Raw genomic sequence first — 15,804 nt, 5'->3', positions numbered from 1 at the left:
CCTTTCATCCTGCCGGGGAACAGCCCGGCGCAGGGAAGAGCCGTGACCGCCGCACCACCGAGGAGCATCTGGGCGCCCACGGTGCCTTCCTCCCACACGTGCAGCTGGGCTCCCGGGCCCCGCTGGGCCCTGCAGAGCTCCTCTCCTCCTCTGCTCCCTCTGCCTGGTGGCCTCTGGTGTCACCCAGTGTACATCTGATCCTGCCAGACAGGCATCATGTTCATTTTGGAGACCACAAAACCGAGACTGAGAAAGAGGTGACGTGCGTCCAAGGTCACAAGGTGAGTATTGAGGTAGAGCTGGGACGACAGCCCTGGTGCCACGCGGCCCATGTCAGCGGATGAGCCAAGAATCGGTGCAGGAGGAAGGGGCAGGGTCTGGCCGGGGAGGGTGGTGGGCCGTGGCTCACTGGGCAGGAGCACTGTGTGGAACACGTGGGGCAGTCCCCACCAAAGGACTTCACACCCAGCTCAGGCATGAGGCTCATTTCTCCATCTTCACTAGCTCAGAAAAGACATCCATTCTCTTTAAAAAGTATCCAGACTGCACACTAGGAATAAGTGCTAATTAAGTAATTCACATCTGTCAGCCCTTGTTGACTGCCAGGCACACGCTCTGCAAAGCTTATCTCATCTGGTCTCTGCATCATCCCTGTCAAATAAGCGCTGCTATTAGCCCCACCAAACAGATGAGGATACGAGGCCCCGAGAAATGAAGTTACCTGCTCAGGGTCACAAAGTTGAGTGATGGATCCAGGATTCAAAACTATGCAGACTGATTCCCAATGTTCCTCCAGGACTGGGAATACGTCATTCATCTGCAAACTGGAAGCTCCCAGCCCAGGACGCAGCACAGGGCAGGCACTCAGGAGATGTTCTGAGATGAACGACTTAAGAGCTCTCCATTTTGATGCCATCTAGAAGCTCTCAGTTCAGTTCAGTGGTTCAGTCATGTCCGACTCTTTGCAACCTCACAGACTGCAGCACGCCAGGCCTCCCTATCCATCACCAACTCCCAGAGGCTGTTCAAACTCATGTCTATCGAGTTGATGATGCCATCCAATCATCTCATCCTCTGTTGTCCCCTTCTCCTACCGTCTTGAATCTTTCCCAGCATCAGGGTGTTTTCCACTAATTCTTTGCATCAAGTGGTCAAAGTACTGGAGCTTCAGCTTCAGCATCAGTCCTTCCAATGAATATTCAGGACTGATTTCCTTTAAGACTGACTGGTTGGGTCTTGCAGTCCAAGGGACTCTCAAGAGTCTTCTCCAAAACCACCGTTCAAAAGCATCAATTCTTCGGTGCTCAGCTTTCTTTATAGTTCAACTAGAAGCTCTAGGCTCTCACATTCCCCTGAACCCCAGACCTGATTACCTCATAGACTTTGAACTTGTATACCGTATCTATTCAGATGGCTACTAATTATGTCAAATTGAAGTTGGCCCAACAGACTCTCGGAGAAGGCAATGGCAATCCACTCTAGTACTCTTGCCTGGAAAATCCCATGGACAGAGGAGCCTGGTAGGCTGCAGTCCAGGGTTGCTTAGGGGTTGCTAAGGGTCAGACACGACTGAGTGACTTCACTTTCACTTTTCACTTTCATGCATTGGAGAAGGAAATGGCAACCCACTCCAGTGTTCTTGCCTGGAGAATCCCAGGGATGGGGGAGCCTGATGGGCTGCTGTCTATGGGGTTGCACAGAGTTGGACATGACTGAAGTGACTTAGCAGCAGCAGCCACAGACTCTCAGTCCACGAAGTCCCTACTCCACAGTCTGTCCTCCCCCCAGTCTTCCCCAGAAGCTACAGAGTAACTCCAAGCAAAAAGCCAGCAGTCACTCTTGATTCCTCTTTACCCCTCACTTCTCACATCTAATCCATCATCAGTCCATTCTGGCTCCATTTTCAAAACATACATGAATTCAACCACATCTCATCACCTCCACGATTGTCACCCTGGATGGGGCCACCAACATCTCTGATCTAGACCACCATAATGGTCTCTCTTATTTCCCGTTAACACATTCTCTGTGTAGCAGCCAGAAGGCAAATCTATTAAGACGTCAATCCCTGGTTAAAATGTCCCATGGTCCCAGCTAATTTTTTTTTCCCCAGCTAATTGAGAATAAAATCCTAACTCCCTTCTAGGGCCTGTAAGATCTGACATGACCTGGCCTGGCTCCCTCCTGACCTTATCTCTAGGCTTTCTCCTTCCTTCCAGATCCTCCAGGTACCATGACCTGTTCCCACACTCACCCAACTTGTCCCTGGCCCTGGCCACTGCCTTTGTCCTCCCCTTTTTGTCTGGAGGGAAGATGACCTTCGATGGGCAGCTTCCTCCTCCTCCTGAAGGCCCTTCACCAAGTCCCCTCCCTGTGAACACTGGGGGACCTCTGTAACTGCCTTGATAGGCAAAGCTGGGTGGAAGTGCCTTCTGAGAGCAGACTGTAAAACTGTATCTTGTTCTCCTGGGACCCAGACACTATGCTGTGAGGAAGCCCATACCACCCTGTGTGGACAGACCACACCAAGAGGCTGCCCAGAAGTGTTCTGGCTGACAACCAACTTCAACCATAAGACATCAGCAGAGAAGTCTCCAGATTATTCCAGCCCCCATCAAGGCATATCCAACTTCAAGACTCCCCAGCTGAGGCCCAAACACCGAGCAGCTGAGACAGCCATCCCCACTGCATCCTCTCTGAATTCCTGACCCACAGAATCTGCAAGCAGAGTAAACTGGTGTTTCACGCCACTGATTGTGGGGAGGTTTTTAACGCACCAATGGTCACAGGTGTACCGCCCTCTCCAACACGGTTGCCCTGCCCCGTCACTTCCTATCACAGAGTTGTTGTTCAGTCACTCCGTTGTGTCCAGCTCTTTGCAACCCAATGGACTGCAGCATGCCAGGCTTCCCTGTCCTTCACTATCTCCCTCAGTTTGCTCAAACTCATGTCCATGGAGTCAGTGATGCCATCCAACCATCTCATCCTCGGTCACTCCCTTCTCTTCCTGTCCTCATTCTTTCCCAGCATCAGGGTCTTTTCCAACGAGTTGACTCTGCATCAGGTGGCCAAAGTATTGGAGCTTCAGCTTCAGCATCAGTCCTTCCAATGAACATTCAGGGTTGATTTCCTTTAGGATGGACTGGTTTGATCTCCTTGCCGTCCAAAGGACTCTCAAGAGTCTTCTCCAACACCATAGCTCAAAAGCATCAATTCTTGGCCATTCAGCCTTCTTTATGGTCCAACTCTCACACTGGTACACGGCTACCAGAAAGCCATAGCTTTGACTATAGGGACCTTTGTCAGCAAAGTGATGTCTCTGCTTTTTATACACTGTTCAGGTTTGTCACAACCTTTCTTCCAAGGAGCAGGCGTCTTTTGACTTTGTGGCTGCGGCCCTATCACATTTGTGTTATTATTTTTCACTGCAGGTGGCCTGACTGAACCCACTTCACTGAGTTCCGTGCTTCCTTGCGCACTGTCTCCCCCCTGCGCTTGCTGCTTCGTTCACCACTCAGTGTACCTTCAACATTTAAAGCTGGCGCTGGCACACAGCAGGGCTTCTGAACATTTTTTTGAATAAATGAATGAATGAATGGATGAATATTGGATGGAGCCTTATGTCACCTGTGCTTTGAGCCGTGAACATTTCTGGGTTTCTCGTGAATCTGGGGGTCCCATGACACGCGCTCCATCTAATTCTCCTGGATCTCCACCATGTGCCCAGCATGGACGTTTGCTGAGCCTGAGGACGTAGGATACAAGGCACTTCTTCAAACTCATTTATTTGTTCATTCTATAAATATTTATTATATGCCTATGATTTGCCAGACATAGCACTCGATTTGGAGGAGGAAGAAGGAGAGATAAACAAGAGAGCTTCTGCCTACAGGGGAAGAAGACAAAACTCCAGCACAGAGCCAAGCAGAGGTGTGTACAACGTGGTCACAGAAGGCTTTGGAAAAGAAGGGAGATGCAGGGACAGGGGTCACAGGGAGCAGCGCTGAACAGGAGGGATGGAAGGATGGTGGGTGTAAGGCCGGTGGGGCCAGAGGGCACGGGTGGGTGAGGATGAGAGGTGAGGAGAGGAGGCCGGCAGTGCCCTGACCCGAGGGGCCTTGGGAGCAGATAAAACGGGTGCTGCTGTGAAGGTGACGGGAGCCACGTGAAAGGGTTCAGTGATCACAGGGCTCTGTGAAGTCACATGGGGAACACAATGTCCCAAAGAAGCTCAAGGGTGACAGAAGGCTCTTGCGTGGGTAGCAAGGACCTGCCTGGGAGGCAGCACAGATTTTGGGGAGCTCTCCAGAGCATTGGCTGCCCTCATCCCCTTTAGCAGGCCACCCACCAGCCTGGGTTGGCAGATGCTAGGATTTCACAGAGTCCCACACTCACAGTGGGGTGGGGGGCTATCAAACCCCCAATGATCCGGACCAGCCTCCCAGAGTGGGGTCTGTTTTGGGTGCCATGGGGAAGTGGTAGGCAGTAGCTTACAGGCTTGAACTGGCAAACGAAGAGATCTGGGCCCTGGTCTCAGCTTGACCACTTACTGGCTGTGTGACCTTACATGGGTCACTTTCCCTTTCTGAGCCTCAGTTCCTCATTTGTAAAGAGGGGATACTAATGGCTTCTGCTCAGGGATGCGTGAGGACCAAGTAAGAGAATGTTAGCACAACATCCTGGACGACTCCAGGCACACAGCAGAGACTAAGCCAAGGTCCCCTCACCTCACCTAAGAGGGGCCGACTACCTAGCATGGGGCCAGGCACACAGTAGGTGCTCAAGAAGTGTTAACGGGAACATCGCAATCTGCTTAACAAAACAACTTTTCTGCTGAATCTGGCTGCAGATGACTCCTCTTCATCAGGGGAAAATGTGCTGAGAAGCAAGTCCGAAATTCAAACTGTGAGCAACTTGAGAACCGTATTTTTCAGTAAGTCAAGATAAAGACTGGGGTCGCAGAGAACATCTGGCTAAGTGAACTAATGGCTTTAGGGGAAAAGGAGACTTGCTTTGTGGAGTCGGGAAAAAATTATCCACCGCTGGTTTTAATTTAGGATGAAAAAAAAACCTTATTCTATTAGCCTAAATATTGCTCTTATGTCCAATTGCATGGAGTTTGGAATAATATTTTTCAAACAGAACTACTGCTATTTCAAGTAATTACAATGCTAAAAGCAGTCATTTGGGGTTGAGCAAGGATCTCATCATGGTTTCAATTCCCTCTGGTGTCATTTTCTGTTATATTTGAGAAATTCCTCAATAAAGATGTCAAATAGAAAGAGGGTTTTACTCCCCAGAGGACAGATTTGGCCACTCTCCAGGACACGGTCCCAGGCAAGCCATCTCCACAAGAAAATAACCTCATTTGCTCAAAAGAAAAGAAAAGGTTCAACTGTGAAAACCCAGGCAAGAAAATAACCCTTCAGCCATCAGCCTCATTTCTCCGATGAGCTCGGAACGCTTTTCAAACTGTGCTGACCAGGCTCGGTTCCAGCCATCATCATGAAGGAATTCAGCGGTGGTTGAGAGAGGGATGTTCCAAGAGGACGAGACTTCTGACCCAGGCTTTTGGAGACAAAACAGGAGATGCAGACAGGCCTGACTGTCCCTGACGGGTGATGGTTGTGGGGTGGGGCTCAAGAGTGGCTGACCAGAGACGGTCAGGGCTGCACAAAGCAGAGAGATTGCAGAACACAGAGCCCTCCCCAAACTCAGTCAGCTTCTCACAGCACCCAACACCCACCGAGGGCAGGCCTTGTGCTGGAGGCTCTATCAGGCAGCGTGAACACAGTTCCTACTGAGACCGAGCCGAGAGCTAAATGACCGACAGGCTGTGAGCGATAGAGAACGGTGGGGAGTGTGGCGATCGGGAGTGGACACATGCTCTCCCAAGAGGGGCCGTGATGCGGATCCTCCCAGTTGCTGCTGTTCCCATAGGGAGGCGCCCCTGCTCTCGGCCTCATGCCTGGAGGGTCCCCGCTCTGCCGCTCCTGTGGCTACAGCCCTCCCCACGGAGTAAGCACTCCACAGGCGGTCATGGCACCTGGGTGTTTGAGGCCCCACAAATTCCCTGTCCAACCCCCCCCACCCCCCGCCCACAAACCTGTCTCTTCTCAGAAGGACAGATAACAGGACCAAGAAAAAGGGAAGATGGCTTCGGGGCAAATGACCAGGGCTTACATATTCAGGTTAGGGCGCCCTCAGGTGCCTTGTGGTGTAGGACGGCCAGGGGTGAGAAGAAGGGATGGGGAGCAGGCATTGCCCATGCTACCACTTTCTGGCACGAAACTCCAAAAAGTCCTAGAATTCTAAATTCCACTCCAGCCTTCCAAGTCACGAGGAAGGGATGCTTGTCAAGGAAGAAGAGATTGAACATATTTTAGATCGAAGCTTCCTAATGACCTTTACATATCTGGCCATGTGGGATATGCATTCCTGCCCCAGACCCACAAAGTCAGGGATGAGGGGATTAAGGCCAAGCAGAAACAGAGCTGGAAATACTGAGTTTTATGTGACATCCCTTGATTTATAAATGTGGACAAATAATTCAATCCCCACCGCCATCATCATCACATCAGCAATACGGGGTGAGCGGGAGGGAAACCAAGCATGTTCACGGGCTGGACTGTGGGCGGCGAGCCTGAAACCTCTGCAGCAGTGTGACTGATGCACCCTGACCCACGCAGAACCTCCCAAGCAGTACGCTCAGCTCTCCAGGTCTACTTTCTTATGTAACTGGCACAGTGACCCTGAGACAGGTATTCCTGACCCATTCTGCAGTTAGAGGAACTGAGACTTGGAGAGTCTGAGTAACTGCTCTCAAACCATAAAGCTCATGAGTAGTGGTGACAGAATTTGGACCACATCTTCCAACTCCATTAAGTCCAGCTTCCTCTTACAGCATGACGGTTTCAGCCAGTGTTTACAAGCCTCTGAGATCCCGACACTGAGCTGGGCACATTTTCAGCGTTTTGTGGGTGAGGGGGTTGTGGCTCTGTGTTGTCAGGCAGGGCTGGAGCCTGTTGGAACCGAGGTCTGACTTTTCCAGAGCCGGAGTTTTGACATGAGAAGGAAAAAGCCCAAACATCAAGACGTCTGTTGGAAAGCATCTGCCCTCAGCTAAAAGCAGAGGAGCAACAGAGAGAGCCTTTTCTCGGCTGCCATATGCATGAGTTAGAGCCGAAAGAAGTTGCAATCTGTGCTCAGAGGTGGGGGTGGGGAGTCTTACCCAGTTCCTTAAATTAATCAGTATAAAAAGAATCCACTATGGAAATCACAATGTTAAAACCAAAACCTGCACAGACCCCATTAGTCTGGAGGTGGTGGGTATACCTGCCCGCCATAGCCAGGAATATGGGTGCTTACAAGCAGGTGATTCTATCCAGGTAAGAGAGGTGTGATGAGACGGGGAGGCTGTGTGTGTGACACAGCCCAGGGAGTGCAGACAGCAGACCCGGCCCCCGTGAGGTCTCGGAGGCGTCAGACCAGCCCACCGCGATGCATCTGGTCTGAAGGTCGGCCAGGGTGAGTAAGGCCCGCGGCATTTGCGCGCTCCGTGCTGGCCACTCTCTAGCTGGCCGGCACCCACGACCCCACTCAGTCCTCGTGACAGCTCTATAGGACAGTGACTGCGGATGCAGTTTCTGGGGAGGGAACAGGCCTAGAGGTGAAGCGGCCAAAGGTCACACAGCTGATAACTGACAAACCAGGGTCGGAGCTCAGAACCTGCAGTCCGAAGGTCTGGTCTCTTGACCACTGGGGATATGCCTGCTCCTGTCAGGATATGCCCAACAGGCAGACTGTCAGATCTGTCTTCACGGACCAATCCATTCCTGAAACGTACTCTGTCATCTGAGAAAAGGGCCAACAACCCGGAAGGTTAAATGTTTATGCTTCTTGGGAGGATTACATGAGATAAAGTGTGAACAATACTGAATGTGGCGTCTGGTACAACAAACGCAGTCCAGCCTCAGTTCTCTCCGATCTCATCCAAGGCTCTGCCTTCCTCTGCAGCTCCACCTCCCACCATTCCTCCCACTCCCCGCCGACCCAGCCTCAAGGAGCCACCCACAGCTCTCCACACAGGCTCTGCCCTCACCCCTACCTTTGGAGATCCTGTTCAAGGCAACTTCCTCCTTGAAGTCCCCCAGAGGAGTTAGGCACACGTCCCCCCCACCCCCCAACTCCCAGCCCATGCAGGGTAACTCTTCACAGACCCCTCTGGGCTTCCACAGTCTGCTGTCCAGACCTCCGTTTCGGCACTTTCTTTGGGTGTAATTACATGTTTACAGATCTGTTTCCCATAACAGCTAATCTGAGATCCAATATGCGTTAAACAAAAACAGGCAGAGGAACTGAAGACGGATACACCGCTAATTCTAGAGGAGTTTCAGAGCACTGGGGATGTCCAGCTTCCTAGCACGCATCCTCAGTTACTCAGTTGTTTCCAAGTCTTTGCAACCTTCCTACATTGTAGCCTGCCAGGCTCCTGTGTCCATGGGATTCTCTCGACAAGAATACTGGGGTGGGTTGCCATTTCCTCCTTCACAAGCTTTCTATGCATACACCAAAAACCCAGTTGGCATGATAGAAGGTTTACCCAGCCCTTCCAGGAGACACTGCATTGAGTGCCATCAGATCAGATCAGATCAGATCAGTCGCTCAGTCGTGTCCGACTCTTCGTGACCCCATGAATCGCAGCACACCAGGCCTCCCTGTCCATCACCAACTCCCGGAGTTCACTCAGACTCACGTCCATCGAGTCGGTGATGCCATCCAGCCATCTCATCCTCTGTCGTCCCCTTCTCCTCCTGCCCCCAATCCCTCCCAGCATCAGAGTCTTTTCCAATGAGTCAACTCTTCGCATGAGGTGGCCAAAGTACTGGAGTTTCAGCTTTAGCATCATTCCTTCCAAAGAAATCCCAGGGCTGATCTCCTTCAGAATGGACTGGTTGGATCTCCTTGCAGTCCAAGGGACTCTCAAGAGTCTTCTCCAACACCACAGTTCAAAAGCATCAATTCTTTGGCGCTCAGCCTTCTTCACAGTCCAACTCTCACATCCATACATGACCACAGGAAAAACCATAGCCTTGACTAGACGAACCTTTGTTAGCAAAGTAATGTCTCTGCTTTTGAATATGCCATCTAGGTTGGTCATAACTTTCCTTCCAAGGAGTAAGCGTCTTTTAATTTCATGGCTGCAGTCACCATCTGTAGTGATTTTGGAGCCCAGAAAAATAAAGTCTGACACTGTTTCCACTGTTTCCCCATCTATTTCCCATGAAGTGATGGGACCGGATGCCATGATCTTCGTTTTCTGAATGTTGAGCTTTAAGCCCTAGAATGTGAAGTCAAGTGGGCCTTAGAAAGCATCACTACGAACAAAGCTAGTGGAGGTGATGGAATTCCAGTTGAGCTATTCCAAATCCCGAAAGATGATGCTGTGAAAGTGCTGTACTTACTATGCCGGCAAATTTGGAAAACTCAGCAGTGGCCACAGGACTGGAAAAGGTCAGTTTTGGAATTCCAATTCCAAAGAAAGGCAATGCCAAAGAATGCTCAAACTACCGCACAATTGCACTCATCTCACACGCTAGTAAAGTAATGCTCAAAATTCTCCAAGCCAGGCTTCAGCAATGTGTCAACCATGAACTTCCTGATGTTCAAGCTGGTTTTAGAAAAGGCAGAGGAACCAGAGATCGAGTGCCATAAAAAAATCCAAATAATCCTTTTGACCCAGAAGTTCCAGGAAGACTTGCTAAGGAAACAGTTGGGAAAATAAGAAAAAATGTTTTATACCCAGAACCACCTCTGGGTTCTGATGGCAAAATCAAACAAACAAAATAAGCAAACAGTGTGAGTGTCCAACCACAGCAGGGCGGCCAAGTCACCTACGGTAATACTGATGCCTGTTTGCTGACTATACTCACCAAGCACCAGCCGCTTCACTGCGCCATTCATCCTCACACACAACCTGGCGAGGCCGACAGCATGTTATTCCCGTGGCTGTCAGGGTGATGGGAACACCTCCCAGGACTGAGCGCCCTGGGGCTTGCACACTTCTCAGCTGCCTGGACACGATCACAGTTACTGCTCACAGCAGCATGTGAGACAGTTGCTCTTCACAACCTCCCTTTACCAACAAGACACTGAGGCTTGGAGATGTTAAGAACGTGTTCATGACCACACCACACCCCTGCTAAGTCCATGGTCTCACCCCTGAGGCTCCAGCTGTTGTTCCCCAGGTCACTCAGCAGCTGACAGCAGAAGATGGCTGGGAGGACAGGAGCACCTGTTTGAGACCACGGGCTTTCTACCAGGAGCTGTTCCTCCGGCCGTCGACTGCAAACCCCCTCTGTTATGGGTTGAATTACATCCCTCCCAAGATGCTGAAGTCCTGACCCCCAGGACCGGTGAGGGTAACCTTTGCAGATAGATTACTGGCAGATGATCAAGTTAAGATAGGTCGGCAGGGTGCCCCCTAATCCAACAGGATTGTGTCCTTAGGAAGAGAGGACATTTGGACACAGATACAGGCATGCAGAGAACAAAAATGATGTGAAAACAGAGAGGAAAGTGATCTACGTGCAAAGGCAAGCCCGAGGCTACCAGGAGAGACGGCAAAACAGGGCCTCCCTCCAAGCCTCATAGGAACTAACCCCACTGACACCACAGCTTCAGACTTTGAACCTCTAGAACTATGACAGAGTAAAGTTGTCTCGCTCAGGTCACCTAGCGCGTTCCTCTGTTACAGCAGCCGCAGGTTGTTAGTCACTGATCAAATGATGAGGCATCTAGGAAAATGGTGAAGACGAAGGCCAGGTACCTGATTGCAACTACAGGTAATCACACCGTCACACCCAGGCGCCTGAAGGCAAACACACCCGTGAAACTAAGATGCTTTCCAGTCTTTCTTTGTTGTTCTACATTTTCCCAATTGTACCCAGGAAGTTTGCATTACTCATAAATTTATACAACTGGCTTAAAAATATATGTATTTGAACTAGGAGAATCTGGAAGTATATAAGAATCCTTGTTATGGGCTGAATTATGTTTCTCCCTAATTTATGTGTTGAAGGTCTAACCCTAACCCTTAGAACATGGCTGTATTTATGATAGGACCTTTAAAAAGGTAATTACGTTGAAAATGAGTTGTTAGGATGGCTTCTGCTCCAATATGACTGGTGTCCTTATAGGAAGAGATTAGGGCAAAGAGAGAGTGAGAGAGGGAGAAACACCAGATACATGCACGCATAGAGATGACCATGTGAACACACAGCAAGAAGGTGGCCATCTGCAAGCCAAGCAGAGACCCTCAGATTAAAAACAAACCCACGAGCACCTTGTCCCTGGACTTCCAGTCTCCAGGACTGTGAGAAAATAAATTCTTGCACTTTAAGCTCCTCAAGCGTGCTATTTTGTTACAACAGTCCTAGCAAACCAATCATTGTGGTTTAGTCACTAAGTCATGTCGGACTTTGCAATGCCAGGGACTGTAGCCCTCCAGGGTCCTCTATCCATGGGATTTCCCAGGCAAGAATACTGGAATGGGTTGTCATTTCCTTCTCCAGGGGGTCTTCTCAACCCAAGGAACCAAAAGAGGATAAGCATTCCCACTGCACCCAACGTTACCAGCTGGAGTTGAGAAAGAGGCAGGGTGTGCCCAGTGGGCAGGGCACAGCTGAGTCGCTCACCCAGGCAGTTGTGTCCGTCGTGTGCCAGCATGAAGCCGTCAAAGCAGGTGCATCTGTAGTTCCCCGGGATGTTGATGCACTCGTGGACGCAGCCCCCATTGTAGTGGTCATTCTCACACTCGTCGATGTCTGCAAAATGAGGCACGTGAGAAGTGTCAGACGAAGACCCCGAGGGTCCTCTTCCCCCCACCACTGAAGACACTGGGACATGAGTGGTTAGAGGATGACTCAACAGGTACTCACTAACTCAAGTCCTTGCTGGGGGCTGGGGAGCAGATCCAAAGGTTACAAAGATGAAGATCTTGGCTTTGGAAGGCGGTCAGCCACCAGCTTGGGGAGCAAGGTCATGTGGCAGGCATGTTTGGAGTGACTTTCAGATCCCCCGATGGTGAAGCAGGCAAGATTTCACACCCAGCTCTGGCCCCCTTGAAGCCTCTCAACACTAACAGCATGCAAGAACCCTATCTAAAATCCCCCCAAACTGGCTTTTTTCAGGCTATTTGAAAGTTGTCCAGAGTGGAGAGCTCATTACTTGTGAGAGAGGGTCTAAGAAATAAATGAACTTCTCATACCATCACAAAACCTAATTTCTAGAATGAGACAAAAGGCTGTATACTCCCCCCAGGGTTTTCTTCCAGATCTGAATTTCTACTGCTTTAGTTTCCTTGTTACAACAAAGACTTCTGTCTTATGAACAATGGCTAATAGCCTTCCTAAAGGTCACCCTTTTTGCCGTTCTAAGTGTTTCTCAACATTTCCCATCAGGGGTCAAAGAGCTATCAGTTCTGGAGTTCCAGAGAGATTCGAGAGGGCCTGGAGAGCTATAGCAGCGAGTCCAGTTAACATTCAATGAACCAGCCAAGTCCCAGGGATGACGCCATGTGTCATTAAGGCCCCAATCCCCACATTAACTATGAGGCACAGACCCCCGTCATCCATATTCCAGTTTTACAAGGGAATCGAAGAAGCTGAGGCACAGCAAGGCCAAAGCCTTGCCAAGGGCCACACACCTCGACGCGTTATGTAAGTGGGATCCGAACCAGTGCAATCCCCCATCAGAACGAGGGGTACTGGTGGCCTTCAACCTACCCACCTCGAGCTCCACAGGCCCACGGAAAGATGGCAACCGGAAGCCTCTCACAGCAGAACCGGAAGTGTTCCCACAGCCTAATCGGAAGCAGGGATTTTTGATGAGCAGTTCCAGCTATGAAAGCCAGGAAGGGGCCACCCTTAAGAAGAGAGGGAACTCAAGGCACACCTGGCCGCTTCCACAAACGCCTGAGGGGTTGGTAAGGGGAGACACCCAGCTTTGTCCTCTTTCCACACGGTCCAGAGGACAGAGCTACACACAGTAGAGAAAGCCAAAAGGGCCAATTAATGTTCAGGGGTAGGTATGTCCCATCTGGAAGACAGAGCCTGCCTCATGTGGTCGTGAGCCCCCCGACTCTGGAGGTGACCAAGCACTGTCTGGACACCTGTCTGCCAGGAATGCTGCCAGCAGAGGAAATACTGCAGCCCTGAAAGTGCTAGAATACAGGGTCTGGGCTGTGCAGCATCCTCCTGGTAGCCACCCAGCCATGATGAGGGAAGAACAAGCAGCCTGGATCTGCAGAGGTGCAAGAGACAGGAGGCTTCCTGCCTGCAGAGGCCATCAGTGTCTGCTGGGAAGCAGGCTCAGTGCTGTAAATCATTTGAATTGCTTTCGATCATTATACTTAATGTACTAAGAAGTTTTAAATAACATTAAAGGCAGAGTATAAGATTTTGTGTTTGAAAGGGCACATGGATTTATAAAGACTGAGATATTGATTACCTCTCAATCTCTGCAGCTCCAACCTTTTGCCCGAGCCCCAGATATACCAATCTAACTACCTCTCCCCCTAGATCGCCCACATTCACTCCAAAGGCAATATGGCTCAACTTTAATTCATCAACCTGCACTTCCGTGGGGTTCTCCATCCCAGTAAATATTGTTATCCTTTCACTTCTCCACTGACATCTAATCAGCTACCAACATGTGAATCTTCTACACTCTTAACACGGGTGCAGTCTGTGAACTGGTCACCCATTTCTACTACTTATAAACATGGCACCATCTCTCAGCTGATCCAAACCAGCATCTCCTAGACTATTGCCTCCTTCCTTTCTTCCATTCATGCAGGTGACTCAGGAGAAGGTGGCCTGGTCCCAACTCTGAGGGTGGAGCCTCGTCAGTCTAATCAAACAATATATGGAATTAATGGCTGTTATTGGTCCCAGGGTGGGCATGTGACTTAGGCTGGATCAGTCAGACTGACGGGAAGGAGTTTTATTTCATATTGGGTAGAAGTTGCTCCCTCTCACTTTGTACCTCAGTATGTAGGTATCTGTTCCTGAAACATACACTAACCGTCTGGAGTAGGTATTTTAACTCCATTTTATAGTTGAGCAAACTAAAGTGCAGGGAGGTAATTGCTCAAGGTCACATAGTAAGGTAGGGCAAGGATCAAAACAAAGTCTTGCTGTTTACAAAGCCCATGTCTTTTCTAGTGGAGGTGATGGAATTTCAGGTGAGCTATTTCAAATCTTAAAAGATGATGCTGTTAAAGTGTTGCACTCAATATACCAGCAAATTTGGAAAACTCAGCAGTGGCCACAGGACTAGAAAAGGTCAGTTTTCATTCCAATCCCAAAGAAAGACAATACCAAAGAATGTTCAAACTACTGCACAATTGCACTCATCTCACATGCTAGCAAAGTAATGCTCAAAATCCTCCAAGCCAGGCTTCAACAGTATATGAACCATGAACTTCCAGATGTTCAAGCAGGATTTAGAAAAGGCTGAGGAACCATACATCAAATTGCCAACATCCATTGGATCATCAAAAAAGCAAGAGTTGCAGAAAAACATCTACTTCTGCTTTATTGACTATGCCAAAGCCTTTGACTGTGTGGATCACAACAAACTGTGGAAAATTCTTCAAGAGATGAGAATACCAGACCACCTGACCTGCCTCCTGAGAAATTTGTATGCAGGTCAACAAGCAACCGTTAGAACTGGACATGGAACAACAGACTGGTTCCAAATCAGGAAAGGAGTACGTTAAGGCTGTATATTGTCACTCTGCTTATTTAACTTATATTCAGAGTACATCATACAAAATGCTGGGCTGGATGAAGCATAAGCTGGAATCAAGATTGCTGGGAGAAATATCAATAACCTCAGATATGCAGATGACACCACCCTTATGGCAGAAAGTGAAGAGGAACTAAAGAGCCTCTTGATGAAAGAGGAGAGTGAAAAAGCTGGCTTAAAACTCAGCATTCAAAAAACTAAGATCATGGCATCCGGTCCCATCACTTCATGGCAAGTAGATGGGGAAACAATGGGAACAGGGACAGACTTTGTTTTCTTGGGCTCCAAAATCACTGCAGATGGTGACTACACCATGAAATTAAAAGATGCTTGCTCCTTGAAAGGAAAGTTATGACCAACCTAGACAGCATATTAAAAAGCAGAGACATTTCTCTGCCAACAAAGGTCTGTCTAGTCAAAGCTGTGGTTTTTCCAGTAGTCATGTATGGATGTGAGAGTTGGACTATAAAGAAAGGTGAGTGCCAAAGAATTGATGCTTTTGAACTATGGTGTTGGAGAAGAGTCTTGAGAGTCCCTTATCTATCTACCTTGTGCTGAAGAAGAATAAATGAAGGTTGAAGAATAAGGGAAAGCTGGTGAATGTATGCAGAGATACGATTGGTAAGTTCAGCACAGTTACAAAAGGAAGGCCATAAATATGGCTCTGAGCCTCCTAGAAGCCAAGGCAAGGAGGAAAACACAATCAGTTACAGAGTCACCACATCCATAAAATTCAATTGCACAAACTGTTTTAAGACGTTGTCTGAGAAAGATGTCTTTCCCCAGTTAAGACAATCATACACCCAAATTTGCCTGGCAAAGCTCTGGTTTATGCCTGTTGTCTGATAATTGCTAATAGCAACCTTTCTACTATCAAAATGATAAACTATTTGATCACCATACACATAAGGCATTATAAGGAGATTGCTTTTTATAAAGAGATTGATTGGATAGTCAATATGACAACTCTAGGACTTCCCTGGCAGAGTGGTT

General features: G+C 49.1%; 1 protein-coding gene across 2 annotated transcripts in view; it reads right to left on the bottom strand.

Moving 5' to 3' along the window:
- Positions 1 to 15,804, bottom strand: part of SCUBE1 (signal peptide, CUB domain and EGF like domain containing 1) — a 130,836-nt gene that overhangs the window by 97,298 nt on the left and 17,734 nt on the right. For both annotated transcript variants that reach the window (XM_027540571.1, XM_027540570.1), the window contains exon 3: positions 11,697 to 11,825. In XM_027540571.1, coding sequence (XP_027396372.1) covers positions 11,697 to 11,825 — 129 coding nt within the window. The remainder of the gene's footprint in view (positions 1 to 11,696; positions 11,826 to 15,804) is intronic.

This window comes from Bos indicus x Bos taurus, chromosome 5 (assembly GCF_003369695.1).
Source record: "Bos indicus x Bos taurus breed Angus x Brahman F1 hybrid chromosome 5, Bos_hybrid_MaternalHap_v2.0, whole genome shotgun sequence".
In the NCBI taxonomy this organism is placed as follows: domain Eukaryota; kingdom Metazoa; phylum Chordata; class Mammalia; order Artiodactyla; family Bovidae; genus Bos; species Bos indicus x Bos taurus.
This window is presented reverse-complemented; position numbering and strand designations above follow the sequence as displayed.